The following is a 22777-nucleotide window of genomic DNA, read 5'->3' on the forward strand; positions in this document are numbered from 1 at the left end:
AGATTACTGAAGAGCAATGTAGATCACGGAGTAGTATTTACAATGATGACAGAGGAAGTATCTGCCCTAAATATTTCACAACAGAATTACTTAAAACAGCTGAAGAGAAAGGGCGGGGGGGTTGGGGGTGGGGGAAGACTGCAGAAGCAGGGGAGTTGTTTCTCATGGCTCTAAAAAAATGACTGCATGAAAACACTCTAGGCTTCAAGATTCAGTTGAAACAAAGGGATTAATGAGAAGAAACTTCCTGGCTGGATAATGTTGCTTTAAGTCTGAAGTAAAGCTCACAAGCAATGAATGATCTGGCTAGCTAAGAGGCCAGAAAACAGCTCTCTTTAAATGAGATAAACCTAAGAGCTGTTAAGAGTTATTACACACGGAGTAAAAAGACAAAACAGTAACGTGCACTTGAGATCCAGGTTGCCATTTCCCTGCTTGCTTACCCTGGATGACTCCATTTCCACATTCCACTTAGGTCTGACAACGTAGTCCTTGTTTGAGGGCATGGGGACCCTCGCACGGGCACAGAATCCAGGATCTCCAGGTCTGAGAGCTCTGAGGACAGGAAGAAGAGCATGCTGTCATGCAGCACCCCCCACAGCTGGGCCCAGCTGATTTAACTGCACAGGTGCCTCAAACCTCTCTGCCTCCCCAGGTCACCCAAAGTGCCCTCTTTGCTGTCTTAAGCTGGCCTCGCTATCACTCACATTTACTCTAAGAATTCTTCCACTTCCCTCCCAAAGCTGAATTCCTCTGCATTTTCAGGATTCCTTCTAGCCTCTCCTCAGCGTCACAGTCAAGCCTCACTCCTTTCCAAGGTTGCTTCCCACACCAGAACCCTAAATTCCAATTCTCTGGTCTAGTGGAGCTCCTCATAGGTTCACTTGTCACGTGAAAACTCAAACAGCCAAAATGATCCCTCAAGATGGAGTATGCCTATAAAGCAGTTTACGTGGTTTTGTATATGCAATATAGTAATTTTTGTTTCTTGTCTTTAAAAGTTGAAATAATTATAGGTTTACATGTGGTTTAAGAAATAATACAGAAGGATCTAGTGTCTCTCCCAATGATAACAACATGCAAAACTATGCTACAAGAACACAACTGGGGCACCTGGGTGGCTCAGTTGGTTGGGCATCTGACTCTTGATCTTGGCCCAGGTCAAATCTCACAGGCATGAGATCGAGCCCTGCGCTGACGGCACAGAGCCTGTTTGGGATTTTTGCCCCCTCTCCCTGCCCCTCTCTTGCTTGCGTGCTCTCTCAAAATAAATACTTAAAAAAACAAAAAAAACAAAAAAGAACACAACTAGGGTATTGATGTTGATACAGTCCACCAGTTTTTATTTACATTTTGCCATTTTTACTTACGCTTATTTGTATGTTAGTGTATTTACAATTTTATCACATGTGCAGGTTCATGTATTCACCACAAGGGACTGTCCTGGTGCCCTTTTATAAAAACACATCCACCTCCCTACCCCATCTGCCCAGCCTCTAACCCCTGGTGACCACGAATCTACTCTTCATTTCTGTGATTTTTGCATTTCAACAATGTTATATAAATGGAATACACTATGTAATCTTTAGAAACTAGCTTCATCCACTAAACATAACCCCCTTGAGGACCCATCCAAGTTGTTACATCTGTCAATATTTTGTTCCTTTAAATGCTGGGTGGTATTCTATAGTATGGATGTACCACAGCTTAACCACTCACTTCCTGAAGGACATCTGGGTTGTTTCCAGTTTTGACTATTATGAATAAAGCTGTTTGCTCATCTACGGGTTTCTGTGCAAACACAAGTGTTCATTTCTCTGGGAAAATGCCCAGGAGTTTGTAAGTGCTGGGTCATACTGGGTCATACCGTGGCTGCATGTTTAACTTTATAAGAAACTGCCAAACTGTTTCCCAGAGTAGCTGTATCATTTTACCCACAGCAATGTATGAGTTGAGCTACTTTCTCAGCAGCCTTGCCAGCATCTGATGGTGTGATATACAGTTACTTTTTATGTACACATTTGAGACTAAATTAAGACTAGCATCCTTCAAAACTAAGGCCTATTTGTAAATGTCTGGGCATTCAAATCACTCAACTTTTAGATAACCGTCCATCCCTAGGGGTAAATGGAGAATGGGTGTGGATAGGTTGGTGTGGGAGAGAAGGATAAAAAAATTCTAAATTGTTTCTATTCTCTTGTACGGAGTTTAATCTGTTTTTTTTTGTTTTGTTTTGTTTTGTTTTGTTTTTTTTAAGTTTAATCTATTCTTAACATCAAGCTTCTACAATCTTCAAAAACGCGAATAAATTAAGTGGCTAGCCAAAGAAAATTCTCATAACCTATTACCCCCTGAAGCTGGCATCTGTCCCATCATCAAACCTATCCCTAAACCAACAACGCCAGCACCCTCCAGCCCCTCTCGCTCTCCTCTTGCAATCTGGGTGCTGCCTCACTGCCAACACTCACTGTACAAGCCCCTCTGCAGCATCTGCCAACTTCCCATGCCCCTTGCCACTGCCCCTTTCTAGCATGGCCTCCTCCCTTCCCTAGGGTCCTCTCCAACATGTATGACAAGTGTACTCACTTGCCTTCACTGGCTACACCCCTTTCCAAAGTGGCAGAGTTTATGGTTTATTTTCTACCCTATACTTTCTTGATTCAACGAACTTGTCTGTGGAGATGACGATCAAACCCATTATGTCTCCAGCTCCAAATCCAAGTTTCAGACCCATGATATTTATAGGAATATCCATCCCATTAGGTATCTCACGTTAACTACACTCAATCCAGAACGCACCTATGTCCTCAAAATCTGTTCTTCCTCTCCGTTTGAGCAAATGGTTATATCACTGTCTCAGTTACTTGCAGTAAAATTGTGGTTGGTGTCTTCAACTCTAGCCAAACTCCCTACCCACAGAGTCACAAACTCTTGGCAATTCTGCCCCTGCTAATAATAAGTCTTCTAACCTTCTGCTTCCCCAATACCACCTTAGTTGAACTCTTTCACTGCCTTCAGTTCCTCTGCCTTCCAACCCACCCTACACCACGATGCCGGCAGCATCAGCACTCCAAATCCAATCTGACAATTTCCCATCTCTGCTCACTTTCTACGGAAGAACAAAGAGAAGTAAACATTCCTTACCTTCAAAATTTGGCCCACATCTACACTTCCAACCTTATCTTCCACCATCTCAGGCACCAGACTACTACTCAACCACTTCAGTCTACTTGCCATCCCTTAAATGGGCCTTGTACAATAACCCCATATCTTCATGTAAGTTCTGCCCTTTGCCTATAATCCCTCTACAGACATTTTTATGAGCATGGACTACCTTTAATTCAATTTTGTATTCCCACAGCTTAACAGAGTCTAGCATGGACCAAGCAGCAACAAAATCTTTACTGAATGAACTATTTCTCAATCTTCTATCCTCCAGAGTACCAGTGTATTTGGGGATATTCAATAAATGCTAAACTGAAAATCATCCCCCACCAATGTGAACATAACATGGTCCCCTTTGTAATCTTTCTTAAAGCAGCAAAAGCAGAAGATTTTCTACATGAGGTCTAAGAAGAAAATACAATAAGAAAGCTTACTTTTCTTCTCCTGTCAGCACCTTTTCCAGGTCTCTTCGGGGTGTCTGGCCACCAGTGCTGTGAAAAAAGTAATCCATGAGATACCAGGAATGCCAGAATCATTTAACAAAAAAACAGCAAAGCCAACTTTTAGACCACAGGTAGTTCCCTTACACCGGATCTGGGATTACCTCTAATCTTGTGGAAGTACTACTCTTTTTAATGATCATTTGTATACCAGGTTTCATCATGGGTAAGTAGTAATTGCCATTTTTGTCACTTATAACCCTGCCATCCTGGATGCAACTATATCCGGTTTGTTGATAGAAAATGAACCAGTAACAATTTTTTTCTAAGAATTTGAAAATGGGCCTGAGAAAGGGAAAGGTTTTTTTGTACAAGCAACCTTTGAAACTGTGGCAGATGCCACATTCCACCAGATGGAACCAAAAAAGGAGGGAGTGTGGGCCTTCATGGTAGAGTACCACATTTAAACTAAAAGTGTGTGATCTACACAGACATATCAAGGTGACAGAAAAGACAAAATGCTATCATCTTGCAGGATTCTTATTGATCTTATTTACAAAACAACGGCATTACTGCAATAATATTTACTCCGCTTACTCATACCTGTTCATTCTCCGTCGTTGAGGCATTTGTTCTAGATCTCTCTGCTCTCTTTCTTCTCTTGTCATACCTTTGTAGTTTGAGGTAAGACCAAATATAGGCCGAGACCATTCATCTGTCACAAGGAAAAATCGATTGTTTAGACCACAAAACAGCATTTCTGCTACCATTCCCTGAAACAATCACACCCCAGCGTGACGTAACATTCCAGGCATTTAGAATATTCTTTCCCTAAAGATACTGTTGTTTCAAGATCATTTCAGGATATATGCAGCACATAATACCAGTATAATCACCAGCTTCAGCTGATTCAGAAAATTCAGGGTAAAAAAGTCATTCTATAACCACCACAGAGGTTTACAAAAAGTAACACCTGAACTCGCTCTGATAGTCATCACTAGCAGTGCTGACATTTCATTGCCTAATTTCTAACAATTTACTGAAAATAGAAAATCTTCAAATTCTTCCATGTTCCTATTTTAACCAAAAACAAGTCAAATTGTCAAATGGTCTACATCTTCAAAAATTGCATTTTAATAGTGCAGTGTAGAGTCTAGATTTCATGAAATCTAAGAAAGCTGCTACAGGGACGTGACTATGAAGGAAACTACTACATGCCCACTGTTTAGTCATTGAAAAGTCCAGAAGTGCCAACTGACGTTTTTGTCCTCAACATAATGTTCCACTTAATACACTATCAAAACAAGCAGGAAACTTCACACACAGAAGATAGGAGTTATCAAGTAAGAAGGAAGCAGGGGGTCTCAGGGGGCCTATGTATCTTTATATACACAGACCCACCGACTCCACTACTGGATCTAGAATCACTGTTACAGTAAGTCATGGGTATCACTGGAAATACTCTGTTTCTCTAAGCAGAGGGCAAAATCAGAGTTGAGAACTAATGCATAAAAGTTCTCATACAATAGCACACTACAAATTATTAACAAGATCAAAAATGTAACATTTCTCTGATTTGTAACAAAAAATAAATTTCTCTCAAAAAGTTTTGATAATCTCAGAAGTTGAGGAGAAAAATAATTACTGTATTCACATAGAGGAGCAGTTATTTTTTTGATATACCCTTGAAGTTTAAAACATTCCTTTCCAACACAGAGCACAGGAAGAGTTAAGAACAATGAAAACACACATGGTTTCATTCTTAAAACTGAAAGATTTCATAAATGATATGGTAACAGATTAGATGAATTTCATCCAGACTCCTGGATTTCTCTGGTATCATTAAATAGAACATGCAAAAGGCTTTGGAGATCATTATAAAAGTTAACAACAATAGCATTAGTGGCTAACATTTCTTGAGGACTCACTATGTGCTAAGCACCATGCTTTATATATATCCTCTCATGTAACTTTTACTTAAGTGAATACATAATTATTTTACAGAGGAGGAAACCAAGGCTTAGAGCTTAAATCACTTGCCTAAGGATATGCAGTAAGGATTTGAACCCAGGTATGACTGACTCTAGGGCCTGTACACTAACCACTCTCTATACATGCTCTTGATTCAGGCTTAAACAACTTTTCACTTGCTATCTTTAATATCGACAGCATACTTAAATCTGCTGAGAAACATTTTAAGTCTAAGGGTTAAAAAAAAAACCTGGTACCTATAAGAAATTACCAAATAATTGTCTATTCTACTTTATGAACTCATTTTAAATGAATCTTGACAAAAATATAGTTATATATACATGTCTTTCTGATATACACAAACACAACAAACAAAAAGCAAAATGTACATACTGATTAATTTCCCTGCCATATCCTTGTTGGACCTTGATTCCTTGGGGTGTTTATAGAGATACATCACTGCTCGTCCAATCCCACTATGCTTCAGGGTCTCCTGGCTCACACTAGGTAGCTGGGGAACATAAACACATACATACACATTAATCACTCAGAAGCTGGGAGTCCTGCCAATCTACTCTAGAGGACCTCCAAGGTCTGGTTCATTCACAACAGAGTAACAAAAAATCCATTTTCAGGATCTGCAGACATTGAACACAAAGATACTCTGTGTTCACATCAAAAGTTGAGAGTTCCGTATTATACTGAGCCAAAGTAAAAATGTGAGAAAATGTAAACTAACCACACTCAGAGGTTAGTAGTTTAAACCAAGAGTCAATACAGGCCTCTGAATCAGTCTGAACCCAAGCATAGCCATCTGCTAGTTATGTGACCTTGGACAAGTCATTTAACTTCTCCGAGTCTTAATTTCCTCATCTGTAGAATGAAGACAATACACCTACCTTGCAGGTTTGTCGTGAGGAATAAGTGAACCAAAACATGTATGAACACCTGGCACAAAGGAAGTTCCTTGGGAATTCCTTCAGAAGTTAAGTAGCCTGCCCAAGGTGTCACAGCCACATAAAGGCAGCCCAGCTCAAGACTCACATGCAAGTTTATCTGACTGAAGTTGGTGCCTGTTCTACTTCAGGTGCCTCCCCAGAACATGTCCACTACTGTATGATTACTCTCAGATAACCGCGACTCCAAGATCTTTTTCTTTCAATTCTATAGTTACATGAAATTTTATAAGGCCTTCCTTTTTATGCTCATTTTATTTGATATGTTCCTACTAAACACATATAACATGAAACCCCTGTTCCGGCAGACTATGTCAGAGAGAATGTATAAGAACATACGGTAAAACACAGAGGTTGTGATTATACAAACCACAACAGACAATTAGAGGAGCATACAGTCAAATTATCCGCCTCTAACCTCTTGTAGAATCTTCAACAGCTCCTCTCGAATCTTTAGTGCTGGCAAACTCCTATCCGGTAGAGGGGAGAGCCATTCTTTGATGGCAGACATCACACCGCTGTCAATAAATGTTTCTTTAAGGTCTTGCCTGCAGTAATTAAAAAAAAAAAGTCAAGTCTATGAACCTTGGTTGCACTGTAGCTTTCTCTGGATTTTCTTATATGTTTAGTGAAATTTCCAAAACCTACTTTATTTATTTATTTATTTATTTTTAACGCTTATTTATTTTTGAGACAGAGAGAGACAGAGCATGAACAGGGGAGGGGCAGAGAGAGAGGGAGACACAGAATCCGAAGCAGGCTCTAGGCTCTGAGCTGGCAGCACAGAGCCCAACGCGGGGCTCGAACTCATGGACCGTGAGATCATGACCTGAGCCGAAGTCGGACGCTTAACCGACTGAGCCACCCAGGCGCCCCCAAAAACTACTTTTAAAGTTACTCATATACATTATTTCATCCTATTTCAAAAGCAGTATGAAATGTAGTTCCTACTTTAAAAACAGATTTGACAGGCAAAGATCATTTGTTAAAAACATGAATTATACAAGATAGGTTAATGTTGATATGAATGGTACAGAGAGTAAGCTCCAATTATTACAACTGAAAAAAATAATAATAATGTTTAGAGATTCTCAAACTAGTTAGGTGACAGAGAACCCAGAACTGTGCTATTCTTTGCAGGACACCAAGGAGAATATTATTCTCTTAGCAGAAAAAAAAAAAAATCCCAAAGAAATACAAATATTTAAATTCCATTTTATGTACAGAATCAATTACTCTATTGACATATTATGACAATATTACATATATGAAATCTGCAACAGAAAACTGCTTCTTGGGATTAAGGTAGCAATTTTCTAGTGGAAAGTTCTAGCCTATGCTGTTGGCTATGGTTAGGTTCAAGGAGAAAAACAAAGTGAGTCAGGAATATGAGTACACCAATGGAAGAGCCTCATGACAAGGATCTACCAAAAAAAGGTCCTTATTCCAGAAGGACCAGTGACATACTTCATGATAATAACTGGTCATATAAGACTCTACAATATATGCTTCAAGTAGTCCCTCAGAATCTGCTCTGCTCTCCGCCACACCGGGAAAGGAGATGCAACTTTACCAGACTCAAGATAAGACGGTCTATAAAGAATGAAGGCAGTAGTTTATGTGCTTTTCTTTCCTTAGTATCAGTTTGCCATTTTTCTGTTTGTATCAGGGAGCAAAGGTTAAAGATCTGTGAGGAAGTAACATGATTCAGGAGATTCTATTCATTACTATTCTTCTGTGAATTGATAGAAGACAGTCATTCTTTAACATCTCTAGAACACTGGTACATAGTTTGAATATTATTCCATTAAAAGGAAAAAAATTTTTCAAGAAAACACAATACTTACTTCTTAAGGTGCATGACCACAGTTGGTAATAATGTTAATTTTTTCAGTGCTGGCTTTTTTTGATTGTTCAACTGTCTGTCTTCCTATCCAAGAAGAAAAATATTTTTCAAACAGCAGTATTTATTGGCTTCACCCCTAGCATAGAGCCCAAAGCAGGGCTTGAATTCATGACCCTGAGATCAAGACCTGAGCTGAGATCAAGAGCTGGATGCTTTACCTGACTGAGCCACCCAGGTGCCCCCTAAACTTTAAAATAAGGCAGCAATTTCGCGAGGTAACAATTTTTTCTACAAGAAAGGATAATATGCTTTTTTGTAAAACCCAAAATTCTGTCAAACCTACAAAACTATCAGAGTAATTAGCTTGACCAATTACAAATTTAGGGGAACAATGTTACTGTTCTTGTTTACTTGGATGCTTTCTCCTATTTGAATTACAGAAAATTTCAAATTCTACCAACACGGAAAACAAGATAATATACTCCTATCAATACATTTATTTCAACAATTGAACACCCATGTTCAGTCTTATTTCAGCTACACGATCGCCAGCTACTTTTTCCTTCCCTTCCCTGAAAAGGCCACACAACAAATCAAGCGAGGAAAGGCAAGAGGGGGCTGGCAGCGGTCCATCTCACCTCGGCAGCTTCATTCATCTTGACGATCATGGCACTCACTACGTCATCGGCGTCACTGATGAAAGTACCGCCATCACGGTTCCGTCTGCGCTTGCCGCTCATGCTCTTCTTCCGCTGCAACATCATCTCGAAATCCGACAGAAAGTCCATACTAAGCAGCAACACAAAATCAAGTGAAATACAAACCCCCTTTATACATATTTCCTTTTGTCACAGTTAATAACCACCAACTTTCTTAATTCTAACTCCATGAAATGCTTTCTTCTAAAGCGCAAGTACTTATTAGAATTTGGCACCTTTCAAGATACCAGACTTCTCTGAACACAGATTCCAACCGTCTCACAAAAGTATGTGAAATTCAATCGACTAATATTTTGTAGCTAAAACTTTACCTTATTGCCCCTGGGATCCCAAAGTCAGCTTTTCTCTCAAAAAAAAAAAAAAAAAAAATGTATTCTAATTATTAGGTTATTTTTCAGTAAGTCAAGAGCTTACTAGGTGAAGGTGACACCATATAACCCCACAAATCAAGACAGCTGAGCACAGGGCAAATGAAAAAAATAACAAGAGTAAACAGATTTTCAGACAGCACTGTATATAGAGAAGTAAAAGAAAAATGGAACAGGTTCTTTCCTACACTTAATAAGGAACCAAAATAAGAAAAAACAAAGTTTGATAGGTTCTAACCTTCATTTTTTAAGTTCTCTTTAACAAATTAAAAAAAATAAAACAAACTTACTGTTTTCCTCTCTTTATGTTATCATCAGAATCTGAATCTTCTGCTTCTTTTACCTGGGTTTCACTTTTTTCCTCTTCCAAATCTTCTTGGTTAAAACCCTAAAGGCCAGGTAAATTTGCCAGGGTTATCACAACTTTCTTACAGATTTTCTTCTGTATAACTGCTCTTAAATGTTTTGCCTTTTTTTTTTTTTTTAATGTTTTCCCTTTTTAAGGTAATACATTCACAAAGAACAAAAATTAAACAGGTATCAAAAAGCATATAGCAAAAAAAGTGACTCCCACGCTAGATGGTAGTGTTACTAGTTTTCTTAGGTCTCCTTCCAGAAATAGCCTAAGCCTACACTGATATACTTATTTGTACACATATGTATTTACTATCTCCTTTTATTATATAAATGGCAGCATACTCTACACACTGGGTACAGTACAATGTTCTGCACTTTCCACATTTAACAACAGAATCTGGAGACCAATTCACATTGGCATAAAGTAGTCTCATTTTTAAGGCTTTACACTATTTCACCCTATGACTGCAACTATAATTTGTTTATACGTTTTGCCACTGACATTTAGGTATATGTATTTGAAATTTTGTGAAATACCAAACTTTCCACTTTCCACAGAAGTTACACTAATTAACTCTCCTTCCAGCAAAGCATAAATACACCTGTTTCCCCAGCTTCTCACTACCACCGGTTATCAAATAATAGGTGCCAATATCTGGACTGAAAACTAAAAGGCATCTTTCTTTGCATAAGTAAGGGTGAGCCTTTTTTTTTCATGTTTAAAAGCCATTTGTAATTTTTTCTCTATGGAACTCCCAATATCCTATGTCCATTTCCTGTTGGAGCTTTGTCTTATTGGTATGGAAAGGCTCTTTAAAAATTAGGGAAATTAGCGCCTGGGTGGCTCAGTCCGTTAACCATCTGACTTAGCTCAGATTATGATCTCACGGTTTGTGAGTTTGAGCCCCAGGCTGGGCTCGGTGCTGATAGCGCAGAGCCTGGAGCCTGCTTCAAAATCTCTTGTGTCCTTCTCTCTCTCTCTCTCTCTGCACCTTCCCCACTTGTGCTCTTTGTCTCTCTCTCTCTCAAAAATAAACATTAAAAAAAATAATAAAATAAAATAAAAATTATGGAAATTAGCCCTCTGTAAATGACAGGGACAGCACAATCCTCACATTTGCAGTTTTGTTTTGTTTATGGTAATGTTTTCCAGGCATAATATTTTATTTTATTTTTATGGTCAGTCTTTTCTTTATAGCTTCTAATTTTCACGTCATACTTAGAAAGACCTTTCCAATGGTTCACGTAGTATGCTGTTTTTCTCACTGAACTCAACCTATAACCAAGCTGATCGTTAACTCTCCAAACTAGAGAAACACATCTTATTCTTGTAAAACGCTGCTTAACTGAGTATGAGCTCCACAAGAGCAATGTCCACACAACCTGGCACACAGGTTCCCAAATATTTGTTGAATGAATTCTTCCTATTTTCCTTAGCTTCACTCTGCTATCCTGCTACCATCTTAGACTCTAAATTCATCTAGTTTCACTCTCTTGCTTTAGTAATTAATGATGTTTCAATGCAAGACCTGTTTAACAAACATGTCTTTTTTTCTTTAATCTTTTTTTTTTTTTGAGTGAGAGACTGCGAGTAAAGGAGAGGGGGAGTGGGAGAGAATCTTTTAAGCAGGTTCCATGCTCAGCACGGAGCCCAATGTAGGGCTCAATCCCATGACCCTAGGATCATGATCCAAGCTGAAATCCAGAGTCATATGCTCAAAACCAACTGAGCCACCCAGGCAGCTTGACAAGGACATCTTAAATTTCTGGGTGGCAAGGATATTTTGTTTCATTTTGTAATGAAGTTCCAATTTCACTGCTTTGTACTCAGAAAGCATTGGCTATACTTTGTAATTTTTGCAAAAGCTTGGTTTAAAATTTATATGGGAATGGGAAAAAGTAAAAGCCAAGGCAATCTTGAGGAATAACAAGCTTAGAGGACATATACAACCAAATATCAGCAGTTCTATATTAACAGTACAAGGATAAAGAGACCAAGAGAACAGAGAAGATACTGCTGAGACGGACTGGAAATCATAGACACTACATGTAATGACAAAGATAGCACTACAGAGCAGGAAAGGATGATCTGGGTCAACTGGATATTCCAAATTGGGGGGTGGGGGTGGATATACCTTGACTTTTTTCTTTTTTAAAACATTTTATTTATTTATTTATTTAAAAAAAATTTTTTTTAACTTTTATTTATTATTGAGAGATAGACACAGAGCATGAGCAGGAGAGGGGTAGAGAGAGGGGGAAACACAGAATCTGAAGTAGGCTCCAGGCTCTGAGCTGTCAGCACAGAGCCCAACGCGGGGCTCAAACTCACCAACTGCAAGATCATGACCCAAGCCGAAGTCAGTCGCTTAACCAACTGAGCCACCCAGGTGCCCCTAAAACATTTTATTTTTAACTAATCTCTGTATCCAACATGGGGCTCAAACTTACGACCCCGAGATTAAGAGTCACATGCTCCACAGACTGAGCCAGCCAGGGACCCCTTGACTTCTATCTCATACACACCCATTATCCATTACAGGTGAATTGTACAACTAAATGTGAAAGGTTAAAACAAGCTTCTAGAGAATAATTCAAAGAGAGTATCTTTACGACCTTAGGGATAAGCAAAACTTTCTTGGAATTCAAAAAGTTTCACCATAAAGGAAAAGACATGCAAAGTTGATTTATATTAAAATTAAAAACTTGTTCATCAAAAGACTCCATTAAGGATGTGAAAAGGCAAGACAAAGAATAGGAAATAATTTTAACTTTTACAATCATCAATCTTTTATATTTGTATTCATATCCAGATTACATAAAAAGACACTCTTCTGTGGCTTTTTGGTCTGCTTGTTCTATTGGCTACATTCCACTCAGCAACAGATTTGTGTATTTCTCTTTGCAGCTGTCAACTTTTGTTGTGTACATACATTTCAGCCGTCGTAGTATATATACACAATTTTAAAAACTTTTTATTATAAAGTGACCCTCTTTATCTCAAATGTTTTTCTGCCTTGATCAAAGTCTGTCTCTCTGATATCCATATCCTGTGCCAGTTTTCTTCTGATTAGTGTTCACAGAGTATCTTTTTCCATTCTTTTATTTTCAACTTTTATCTTCTGTTTCATATGAATCTTGAAATGCGTATATAGCTATTTTGTAAAATCCAGTCTGACCATCTCTGTGCTTTAATTGGAGCACTTGATACATTTCAACTGAATATAATCAAAGATGTTATCAAAGCTTAAATCTGCTACCTTTACCATATACTACTTTCCAATCGTCCCCTGTTCTATACCTCTTTTTTTTTTTTCTCTTGCCTTCTTTTGGATTAGCTTTTACTATTCCATCTTTTCCTCCTTAGGTTGGAGGCTACACATTCTATTAGTTGTCTTAGTGGTTGCTTCAGAGATTACAATGCAAAGTCTACTGACATCCTTTTACTTATCTGTAAAGACCATGTCCATTCCCAATTTGTTACTGCTGTCACACGTTTGAAATTTTATACATATTTTAACCTACACTAGACAGGACTTTTTTTGTAGCATCAATACTCATTTAGATTTACCCACATACTTTTGTTGCTTTTTTCCTCCCTGAGTCCTTGACCTTCCACCTGAGATTTTCTGCCTTTCCTATCTCCTTCCATTGGTATACTGGTAAGATGAACTAGGAGGGAATCTTCATTCCTGACAAATATTTTTGCTGACTGTAACAGAACACTGAGTTTGAAATTATTGGATTCTACTGTTTCTACTAAGAAGTCAGCTGTTACAGTCTAATCTTTGCCTCTCTGAATGTAGTATTTTCCCCCTCTGGCTACTTTTAATATTTCCCAGTCTTTTTTGGTTTCTTGCAATTCTACTATGATGTATTTAGGTGTAGGTTTCATCATATCATTGCATTTATCCTGCTCATAATTTGTACTTCTAGAATCTCTAGCTTTATGTATCATTTCCTTTACTGCTTCTGCCACATACATTTTTTTCCTCTAAGATTCAACCTATGTTAAACCTTCTCATGTATAATTTACATTTTATTCTTTTACATATCTTAATTCTTCATTCTAAATAGCTCCTTCTAACCTATCATCCATCAGTTCACTCCTTTTCGAATAAATCTAATCTGTTGTTAAACTCATCCATGGAATTAATTTCAGTTACTGTAATTTTACAGTTTCAGAATTTCTACTCAGTTCTCATTGTTTGCTCTGACAAAATTTCTTACCTTTTACCTCCCTGAAGAGCTTTTTTTTAAGGCAACATCTAAAATTCTTATTATCTAGAGCCTCAAGGTCTATTTCTATTGTCTGATGTCACCATTGTTTCTTTTTAACTTATTGACAATTAGGTACCACACTGCATATCTGATAAACTACAGAAATAATGAGGCCTGTGATGATGCTACCTTTGTCCTGAAGGGATTTGTTTACATATGTCAGGTGCCTGAGAGCATTAGGCAAGAGTTAAGAGCATGAGGTTTTCAAGGGTCTCCTAACCTCAGCAGGCTCTGACCTCCAAATACTGTCTCTTGAGCCCAGAAACTGTCAAAAATATGACCAACCTCGGGGCACCTGGGTGGCTCAGTTGGTTAAACATCCGACTTCGGCTCAGATCATGATTTCGCGATTCGTGAGTTTGAGGACCACAATGGGCTCTTTGCTGACAGTTCAGAGCCTGGAGCCTGCTTCAGATTCTGTGTCTCCTTCTCTCTCTGACCCTTTCCATTCTCTCTCTCTCAAATATAAACAAACATTAAAAAAAAATTCTTTTTAAAATATGACTAGCCTCTCAGCATGAACAGGCAAACATCCCAGAAAAAGCATTTTAAATGCTACGCTTATCTCTTTTCTTTTTTAACTGTTCATTTTTAAAATTATTTTGTTATTTTTTTATTCTCAAGTTAGTTAACATACAGTGTAGTCTTGGTTTCAGGAGCAGAACCCAGTGATTCATCTCTTACATAAGACACCCAGTCTGAGCTTACCTGTTTAGGTATCTGTCTTTTGCTAGCTTTGGGCTTAGCAATTCTTTGTTACCTTATTCCTCTGCTAATGAGAGTTTTAAGTATTTTGTCTAGCTTTTCTAGTTGTCCTTAGCAGAAGGGTTGGTCCAAATTACCTAGCCTACCATTGCTAGAATCACAAGTTCTATAAGTACTGTGAATCCTTCTCTTCAGCATTATAACGTACCTTCTGTCGTCTCTTAACATGTTCCTCCCAATTAAGTCAATTTTGCCTGTTACTTTCCTTCTATGCCTCTGTATACACTTTTATTCCACTTTCTGAATCCTTTCTTCTCGATTTTTCTACTGAATACACACTTTTTTTTTTTAAAAACATTTATTATTGAGAGAGCGCAAGCAGGGGAAGGGCAGAGAGGGGCACTGGGGATCTGAAGCGGGCTCTGAATTGACAGGCTGACAGCAATGATCCTGAACTCACAAACCTCAAGATCATGAGCTGAGCTGAAGTCCGATGCTCGACTGAGCTACTCAGGTGCCTTTACATACCTGTTTATTTCTACTTATTGGAATTACCTATTTGGGAACCACTGTCACAGAAATAGAAAGAGCATAGTTAAAGAAATATCTCCATCTTATACTTACTGTAAATTCTTCTTCCTCTTCATCACCAGATTCTCCAAATATGTCTGCAATAAGATTTCTAGAAGAGAAGGAAATCATTTGCTTTCTTCTCATTTACACAGGAACCACAAAATCTTTTTCTAACAAGATACAATTTACGTATCATAAAATGTGCAGATCCTAAGTGTCTGTTTCAGTGGGTTTTGAGAAAAGACAACATGCACATAGCCATTACCCTAATCAAAATATAGAACAACTTGATCTCTCCAGAAAGTTCATCCCTTTACAGTCAGTCCCCTACATGAACATCTTAAAGCCAACCACCATTCTGATTGCCGTCATCACAGATTAATTTTGCCTGCTCTTGAACTTCACATAAGTGGAATCAGACATGTCCTCTTTTTCTTTCACTTAATATTCTGAGATTCATCTATGTTATAGTACATAACAATAGTTCAGGAACTGAAATCCTGAATCCCCCAAAATCATGCAATCGGGCAGGGTATACTGAATCACCTCCCAATAAAATTTTAATACAAGTTTAAAAAACTTAAAAGACAAACCCCTCTCTACCACCTCATATGTACCCTTGAAAACTCACGTTATGCTGTCACTTACTCTTCTTCGTTCCCCGACTCACTATCACTCCCAAACAGATCCTTCTCTTCGTTCTTCTTATCAGACAATTCTTCTTTTCCTGCTTCTTCTTCACTGTCAGAAGCTAGAGTCTTCTCTCTCTTGCCTGGTTTATCTGATACAACATCACTGTCAGAGTCATCTGCATCAGAGACAACCCGACTCTTCTTCGCTGCTGTGAAAAAAAAGTTCAAAATATCCTTAATCTTACTTGTCACGATCATGGTATTACTAAGAATAACAGGTGCTTTTAAAATGGCAGTACTCAGCAAAAATCAAAGGGCTCCTAACACACAGCTTAGAATAATAATTAAAAAGAAAAATAACTAGGGGCACCTGGCTGGCTCAGTCAGAGGAGCAAGAGACTCTTGACCCGAGTCATGAGCTGGAGCCCCATGCTGGGTGCAGAAACTAAATAAATACATTATTTAAAAAGAACGGTACTAAAAGGTTCAGAGACATATTACAATTATCTGTTATTGTTTAGGAAAAAGGGGCCAGAAGATGAAGAACGAAATTGTCAACATAAAAGTGGGCATCAATAGGCACCTTTCCTTTGGGGGAACAGAAAAACTGAAGACTGCAATGATATGCAGAATTAGAGTCCCTTCTATTTTGCTGAGTATTAGCAGCACTGAAAAGGTTTAGATATTCTTTTATGGAATCCCCTTACTTCCTGATCATCACTGGTCGGTTTGGAATTTCTCATCTCCCCCAGTAAACTAGCTGGCACATGTGTGAGGCTCTTTTTCCTTCTCCTATAACTGCCAGGTTATAATGAAATATGTCTTCTCCCCACTCAAAAGTAAGTTTCATAAAAAAGTAATCAAGGGGTGCCCGGGTGGCTCAGTCGTTAAGTGTCTGACTCTTGATTTCGGCTCAGGTCATGATTTCACAGGTCATGATTTCTCACTCGTGAGGTCGAGTCCTACATCAGGCTCTGCGCTGACAGTGCGGAGCCTGCTTCGGATTCTCTCCCTCCCTTTCTCTCTGCCCCTCCCCTGCTCATGCTCTCTTAAAATAAATAAACATTAAAAAAAAGTAATGAAGTGAAAACTATTATCCATGAAAATAGGGGCCCAGCTAGCAAAGACTGGAAAGAGACACAGAGTCTCTAAATACAGTCCCTCACAAACTTCCTTGTATTTGGCAACTATCTGACGATGTTTAACAAGACAGGTACCCATGGGAGCTCAGTCACTATCCACATGGTATCTAACGGATTAACTGTCAGATCCACAGCCAAGTCTGCATCCAGCTGGGTTTGCACATAAACAGATTTCTTTGAAATATTACTCTTCCCCACAGAAAACTATCTTTCATATTCCCATTGAAACTCCATTAGTTTACTGTTTTGAACCAGTAAGACCTTAACCAATGCTCCTAAACAACTCAAAGCCAATTTAATACTAAGATCGGCCCCTGAAAACCAAGCAAAACTAGTGTCTTAGTGATATTTTAGAATATCAAGTTGAATGAGATAGTAGAGATCTAACATTTCAAAAACACACAGAGCTTCACAGTCACAAGCTCAGACAAGAATGAAAACTATGCACAAACAGTTCAAAAAAGGAAGCATCCTTACATGCTTTCTCTTCATCTTCACTGTCAGAAAGCACAGCAGCTTTTCGCTTTGCTACTTTCTCCTCTTCCCCGACTTTTTCTTCATCTTCGTCACTGTCAATTTTTGGCCTTTTGGGTTCCTCCTCCTCACTGTCTGAACTCTGGATCCTTTTTCTGTCTATATGGCTATCTGAACGAAATGAGTCATTCTGCATTTCTGCATCCTCTCCCTTGTTCTCCCCATCGCTGTCCTCATCCGATTCTGGCTTCTGTTTGTGCCTGGAGGCATCCTCAGTTTCGGAATCACTGGCGGGTCCCTTCTGAGGCTCCTCGCTCTCAGAGTCACTGACTCGGGGCTTGGGAAGCTCCTCGTTTTCTGAATCACTGGCCTGGTTCCTTGGGGGGTCCTCACTTTCCGAGTCACTGACACGGGGTTTGGGGAGCTCCTCATTTTCTGAGTCGCTGGCTTGGTGCCGTGGGGGTCCCTCACTTTCCGAGTCACTGACACGGGGTTTGGGAAGCTCCTCATTTTCTGAGTCGCTGGCTTGGTGCCGTGGTGGGTCCTCACTTTCTGAGTCACTGACACGGGGTTTGGGAAGCTCCTCATTTTCCGAGTCACTGGCCTGAGTCCTCTGAGGCTCCTCACTCTCTGAGTCACTGACCCGAGGCTTAGGAAGCTCCTCACTTTCCGAATCACTAATTCTAGGCTTGGGAAGCTCCTCGTTTTCAGAATCACTGGCCTGGTGCTGTGGGGGCTCTTCACTCTCGGAGTCACTGATTTGAGGTTTTAGAACATCCTCTGTTTCAGAGTCACTAGCAGGACTTTTGGGGAGCTCTTCCATCTCTGAATCACTGGCAGGATGCTTTCTAACATCTTCATTTTCTGAATCAGTTGCGTGCCCATTAAGAAGGTCCTCATTTTCCGAATCACTGACAGGTAGCTTCCTGGTCTCCTCACTCTCAGAGTCACTCGCACGCTGATGAGTGTCCTCATTTTCAGAATCACTTGCAACAGGCTCTGCATGCTCCTCAGATTCAGAGTCACTGTCCTTTTGCCTTTGAAGCTCCTCACTTTCAGAGTCACTGGCATTAAGGTTTGAGGGGTCATCATTCTCAGAATCCGTCACATGATGTCTTTTGTTGAGGCCATCCTCTCGATCACTAGGTTCATTCTAAAATGTCAAGGGCGAAAAAATTAGTAAAGTGCAAGAAAAACGTTTAGTAGAGAAATGTTAAAATTTCTCAACATTTTTTCAAATACAGGAATATGCACACGTCAAAAAAAATTCTTGTTCCACACCTATATAGAAACACCCCACTTTAAAGAAGACCATCTACCTGTGAAATGGCTAACATGGTTTAGATCCCATAATGGGAAAAGATAACCAGTTTTCAGCAAAACAAACGTGTAAAGCATGCCACCAGATTACTATACAGGAGGCTTATATCTTGAAAAGCTAGCCCCCCCCCAAAAAGCCTGACTTTTCCACATAATTCTAGCTCCTAAAAATGTATTTTTCACAGAAATACAAGCAAACATGTACCCAACTTTTTTTTTTTTTTTTTTTAAATATTTAATACTAAGAGAGAGAGAGAAAGGGGTGGGGGGAGGGAGAGAGGGAAGGGGTGAGTAGCAGAGAGAGGGAGACACAGAACCTTGAAGGAGGCTCCAGGCTCCGAGCTGTCAGCACAGAGACCAATGCAGGGCTCGGACCCACAAGCCATGAGATCAGACCTGAACTGAAGTCAGATGCTTAACCAACTGAGCCACCCAGGCGCCCCTACATGTACCCAAGTTCTTCTTAAACATTCTTGGGTTCTATAAAGTTAAAATTATTTTAAGAAAAAAAACTATGAAACTTTAAGGGCGAAATGATATGCAGGGCATACTCTCCCAGGAGAATCTGAACAAACAAGGAGAGGGGTAGTTAGTTCACACCGACTAAGCACCTAGTAAGAGCCCAACTCCCAGGCGGCTCTCTCCTGCTAGTTCATTTACTCCTCACAACAGTACTTTTCACAATAACAAAACTGAGGCTTGGAGCAGCCTGGGTCATACACCTAGTAATCCTGGTACAAAAGTTTAAGTTTTAGGAAAAATGTGATATAACTATAGCAACATAATGTTAAGAGAAATAATCTGAGAACAGAGAGTATGAACTTGATATATGTATATTAGAACTACATGTTTCCAAATGTAAAGAACAAGATATAAAATTATATATACACCAAAATACTAGTAACTGGGATCTGGGAGATTTTTTCTCATCTAGTATTTGAACTTTCCATAACATGGTGATTAATATTCTGTTTTAAAAAGTGAAAGTGTTTCTGTGACTTTTCCCCATTAAAAATGTTCTGAGCCAAATATTTCTCTTTAGAATATATGACTTGACATTACCTGAAATTACCAGAGATGAGTTTTCAAGGAGCAAAGAATTTTTAATAATGTTTATGCCCACCAGCATGCTATGAAATAATTCAGTGACAAGATAAATGGCAAGAAAAAGTCTTCATAAAACTTGTCCTTTAACTTGCCTCCAGCTCATTTAAAGTATGCTGTGATAGACTACAAAACATTATACAACAAGCTTTGAAGCCTAAGTTTGAGGGGTTTTTTTCTGTCCATATTTTAGGACCATCTCGACAGCACAGCATTCCAAATAAAGAATAATTGCTAAACATATTTATTCAAATAAAACATGTGCAGGAAACTTACTAAAATCATAAACTTTTCAAGTTTCCTACAGGCACTTTTCTTTAGCACTGGGCATTCAGCACAGCACTGGATTCCTTCCCAGCCATATATCCTATTATCCCATTAAAATAGGTGTTTACAAAATGTGATATAAGGACAGGAAAAGTAACACAGACTCTTGCACTACAGTACAATACTCCATATATTGCTAAAAGTCTACTTGAAAAACTATCTTAATGGTCTTTAACTATGAAAATATAATTTAGAATGTAAGTCCTAAGAAGGCAGGCATTTTTGGCCTGTTTTCTTCATTGAGGTATCTTCAGAGCACAGAATGGATTCTGGTATATATACACCAAGTGGGAATACATCTGCCCCTTGAACAACATGGGAGAGGAATGTCAGAGGTGCTGACCGCCCCCCCCCCCCACAGTTGAAATTTGTAACTACTGACTTCCCAAAACTTAACTAATTAGCCTACTGCTGCCTAGAAGCCTTACTCATAACTTAAACTGTCAATTACCACATATTTTTAGTATGTTATATATTTTGTATACTATTTCTTAAAATAAAGTAAGCTAGAGAAAAGTGCTATTAAAGAAAATCGTTAAGGGGGAGCTTGGGTGGCTCAGTCAGTTAAGCATCTGACTCTTGATCTCAGTCAGCTTGGGCCTTGATCTCAGGATCGTAGTTCAAACCCCACAGTGGGCTCTGCACTAGGTGTGAAGCTTACTTAAAAAAAATAATACTAAAAACTAAAAAACTAAAAAAAAAGAAAATCATAAGGAAGAAAAAATACATTTCAGCACTGTATTTATTAAAAACAAAAACATAGGGGTGCCTGGGTAGCTCAGTCAGTTAAGTGTCCGACTTCAGCTGGGGTCATGATCTCGCAGTTTGAGAGTCCGAGTCCAACATCGGGCTCTGTGCTGACAGCTGGAACCTGGAGCCTGCTTCAGACTCTGTCTCCCTCTCTCTCCACCCCTCCCATGCTCATGCTCTATCTTTGTCTCTCAATAATAAATAAATGTTAAAAAAAAAAAATTAAAAAAAAAAAGTAACAAAACACATATAGGGGTCCCTGGGTGACTTAGTCCGTTGAGCATCTGACTTCAGCTCAGGTCATGATCTCATGGTCCATGAGTTCAAGCCCCACAATGGGCTCTATGTTGACAGCTCAGAGCCTGGAGTCTGCTTCAGATTCTGTGTCTCCCTCTCTCTGCTCCCCGCCCCCCCCCCCAACTAGTGCCTCTGTCTGTGTCTCTCTCTCTAAGGTAAATAAACATTAAAAAAAATGTTAAACACACATACACCCAAGTGGTGCCACGCACTTTAAACCCATGTTGTCCAAGGGCCAACTATAATTTAAAGTGAGGAATAATTAACTATGTGCAAGGTGCTAGGAGTCAAGGATGAACATGTCTCAGTGCCTGAAGCTGCTTTCTATGAACCAGCCAAATGTATCATAACAACATAAAGTAGTATGTGCTGTCATGAAGGTATGCACAATATTGTGAAAGCCTACAGGAAGTGATCTATAGGAGACTGGGCTTTAGTAAGTATGCAGACAACAAGTATTTGCAACTAGTTTGTAATGACAGAGTTAAAAAAAAAAAAATTAACGAGATTATTGAGGAGGGAAAGCGAGACATACAGGCACCAGAAGAGGCGACTAAAGCAGGAGGCAAAGGGAAAACTATAACCGGCTTTCGAAATGCTTCCCATGACATACCTATGACAGAATTCTAACAGTTTGTGTGTGACTCAATTTATTTTCGCTGTAAGCAACAGAAACCATCTCTGGCTTATCTTCAGAAAAAAACAAAAGAACAATATTCCCAGAATGTAAGTGCAACTGACTAAAGACTCAGAAAGGGTAGGAACCAAGGCAGCTCAGAGAGCTTAGAAAAGGGAAGTTGAGGACTTTTCTGCTAGAGCACAATCAATATCATGATTCACTCTAACCATGCCAAACTTCTGGGCTCTAAATTTTAACCTCCCAGGACAGATGATCCAATTGGCCATGGCAACATCAGATGTTGTGACTAAGTGTTCACTGGGTTACAGCCACAGCAGGGACACAGTATTGGGAGCCGATGCCAGAGAGGGAAGAGATACCATGAACTGGACAGTCATCCTCAAACTTACCTGCTGCACTCTACCCTGGATTTCTAGACACACGGTGTATACATTCTAAAACAAGCAACCATGACAAGGACATTACATACATTAAGGATTGTGAAACATGAATTCTCATCAATTTTTGAGGAGTTTCATAAAAACTGGGTGTCTATTCATTATATGTAACATGGTGAAGACAAAAAAGTGAGAAATTACTGCAGTAAGAAAGTGCTAGTCGACAGACTCAAGTTAGAGAATTCACTTAGGCAATGACATCACAGGATTTAGGAAAAGAATCCATTAGAGATGATCCAATTATGCTTAAAAGTCATCAAGACCATATTCAAT

General features: G+C 39.1%; 1 protein-coding gene across 7 annotated transcripts in view; it reads right to left on the minus strand.

Moving 5' to 3' along the window:
• Positions 1 to 22777, minus strand: part of IWS1 (interacts with SUPT6H, CTD assembly factor 1) — a 41137-nt gene that overhangs the window by 5108 nt on the left and 13252 nt on the right. For 5 of the 7 annotated variants that reach the window (XR_008424986.1, XM_019469457.2, XM_019469454.2 and 2 more), the window contains exons 3-13: positions 17633 to 18782; positions 16030 to 16222; positions 15433 to 15490; positions 9756 to 9853; positions 9017 to 9167; positions 8380 to 8462; positions 6951 to 7080; positions 5970 to 6087; positions 4209 to 4320; positions 3600 to 3656; positions 444 to 555 (exon numbers count right to left, since the gene is read on the minus strand). Coding sequence is in view for 5 of the 7 variants with exons in the window: in XM_019469457.2 (XP_019325002.1) it covers positions 444 to 555; positions 3600 to 3656; positions 4209 to 4320; positions 5970 to 6087; positions 6951 to 7080; positions 8380 to 8462; positions 9017 to 9167; positions 9756 to 9853; positions 15433 to 15490; positions 16030 to 16222; positions 17633 to 18782 (2262 nt within the window). In the remaining 2 variants the exon portion in view is untranslated. Of the gene's footprint in view, positions 1 to 443; positions 556 to 3599; positions 3657 to 4208; positions 4321 to 5969; positions 6088 to 6950; positions 7081 to 8379; positions 8463 to 9016; positions 9168 to 9755; positions 9854 to 15432; positions 15491 to 16029; positions 16223 to 17632; positions 18783 to 22777 lie in introns of those variants that run through there. The other 2 variants (XM_019469459.2, XR_008424988.1) reach the window with 2 other exon arrangements.

This window comes from Panthera pardus, unplaced genomic scaffold (genome assembly GCF_024362965.1).
Source record: "Panthera pardus isolate Hobbes unplaced genomic scaffold, ASM2436296v1 HiC_scaffold_10, whole genome shotgun sequence".
In the NCBI taxonomy this organism is placed as follows: Eukaryota; Metazoa; Chordata; class Mammalia; order Carnivora; family Felidae; genus Panthera; species Panthera pardus.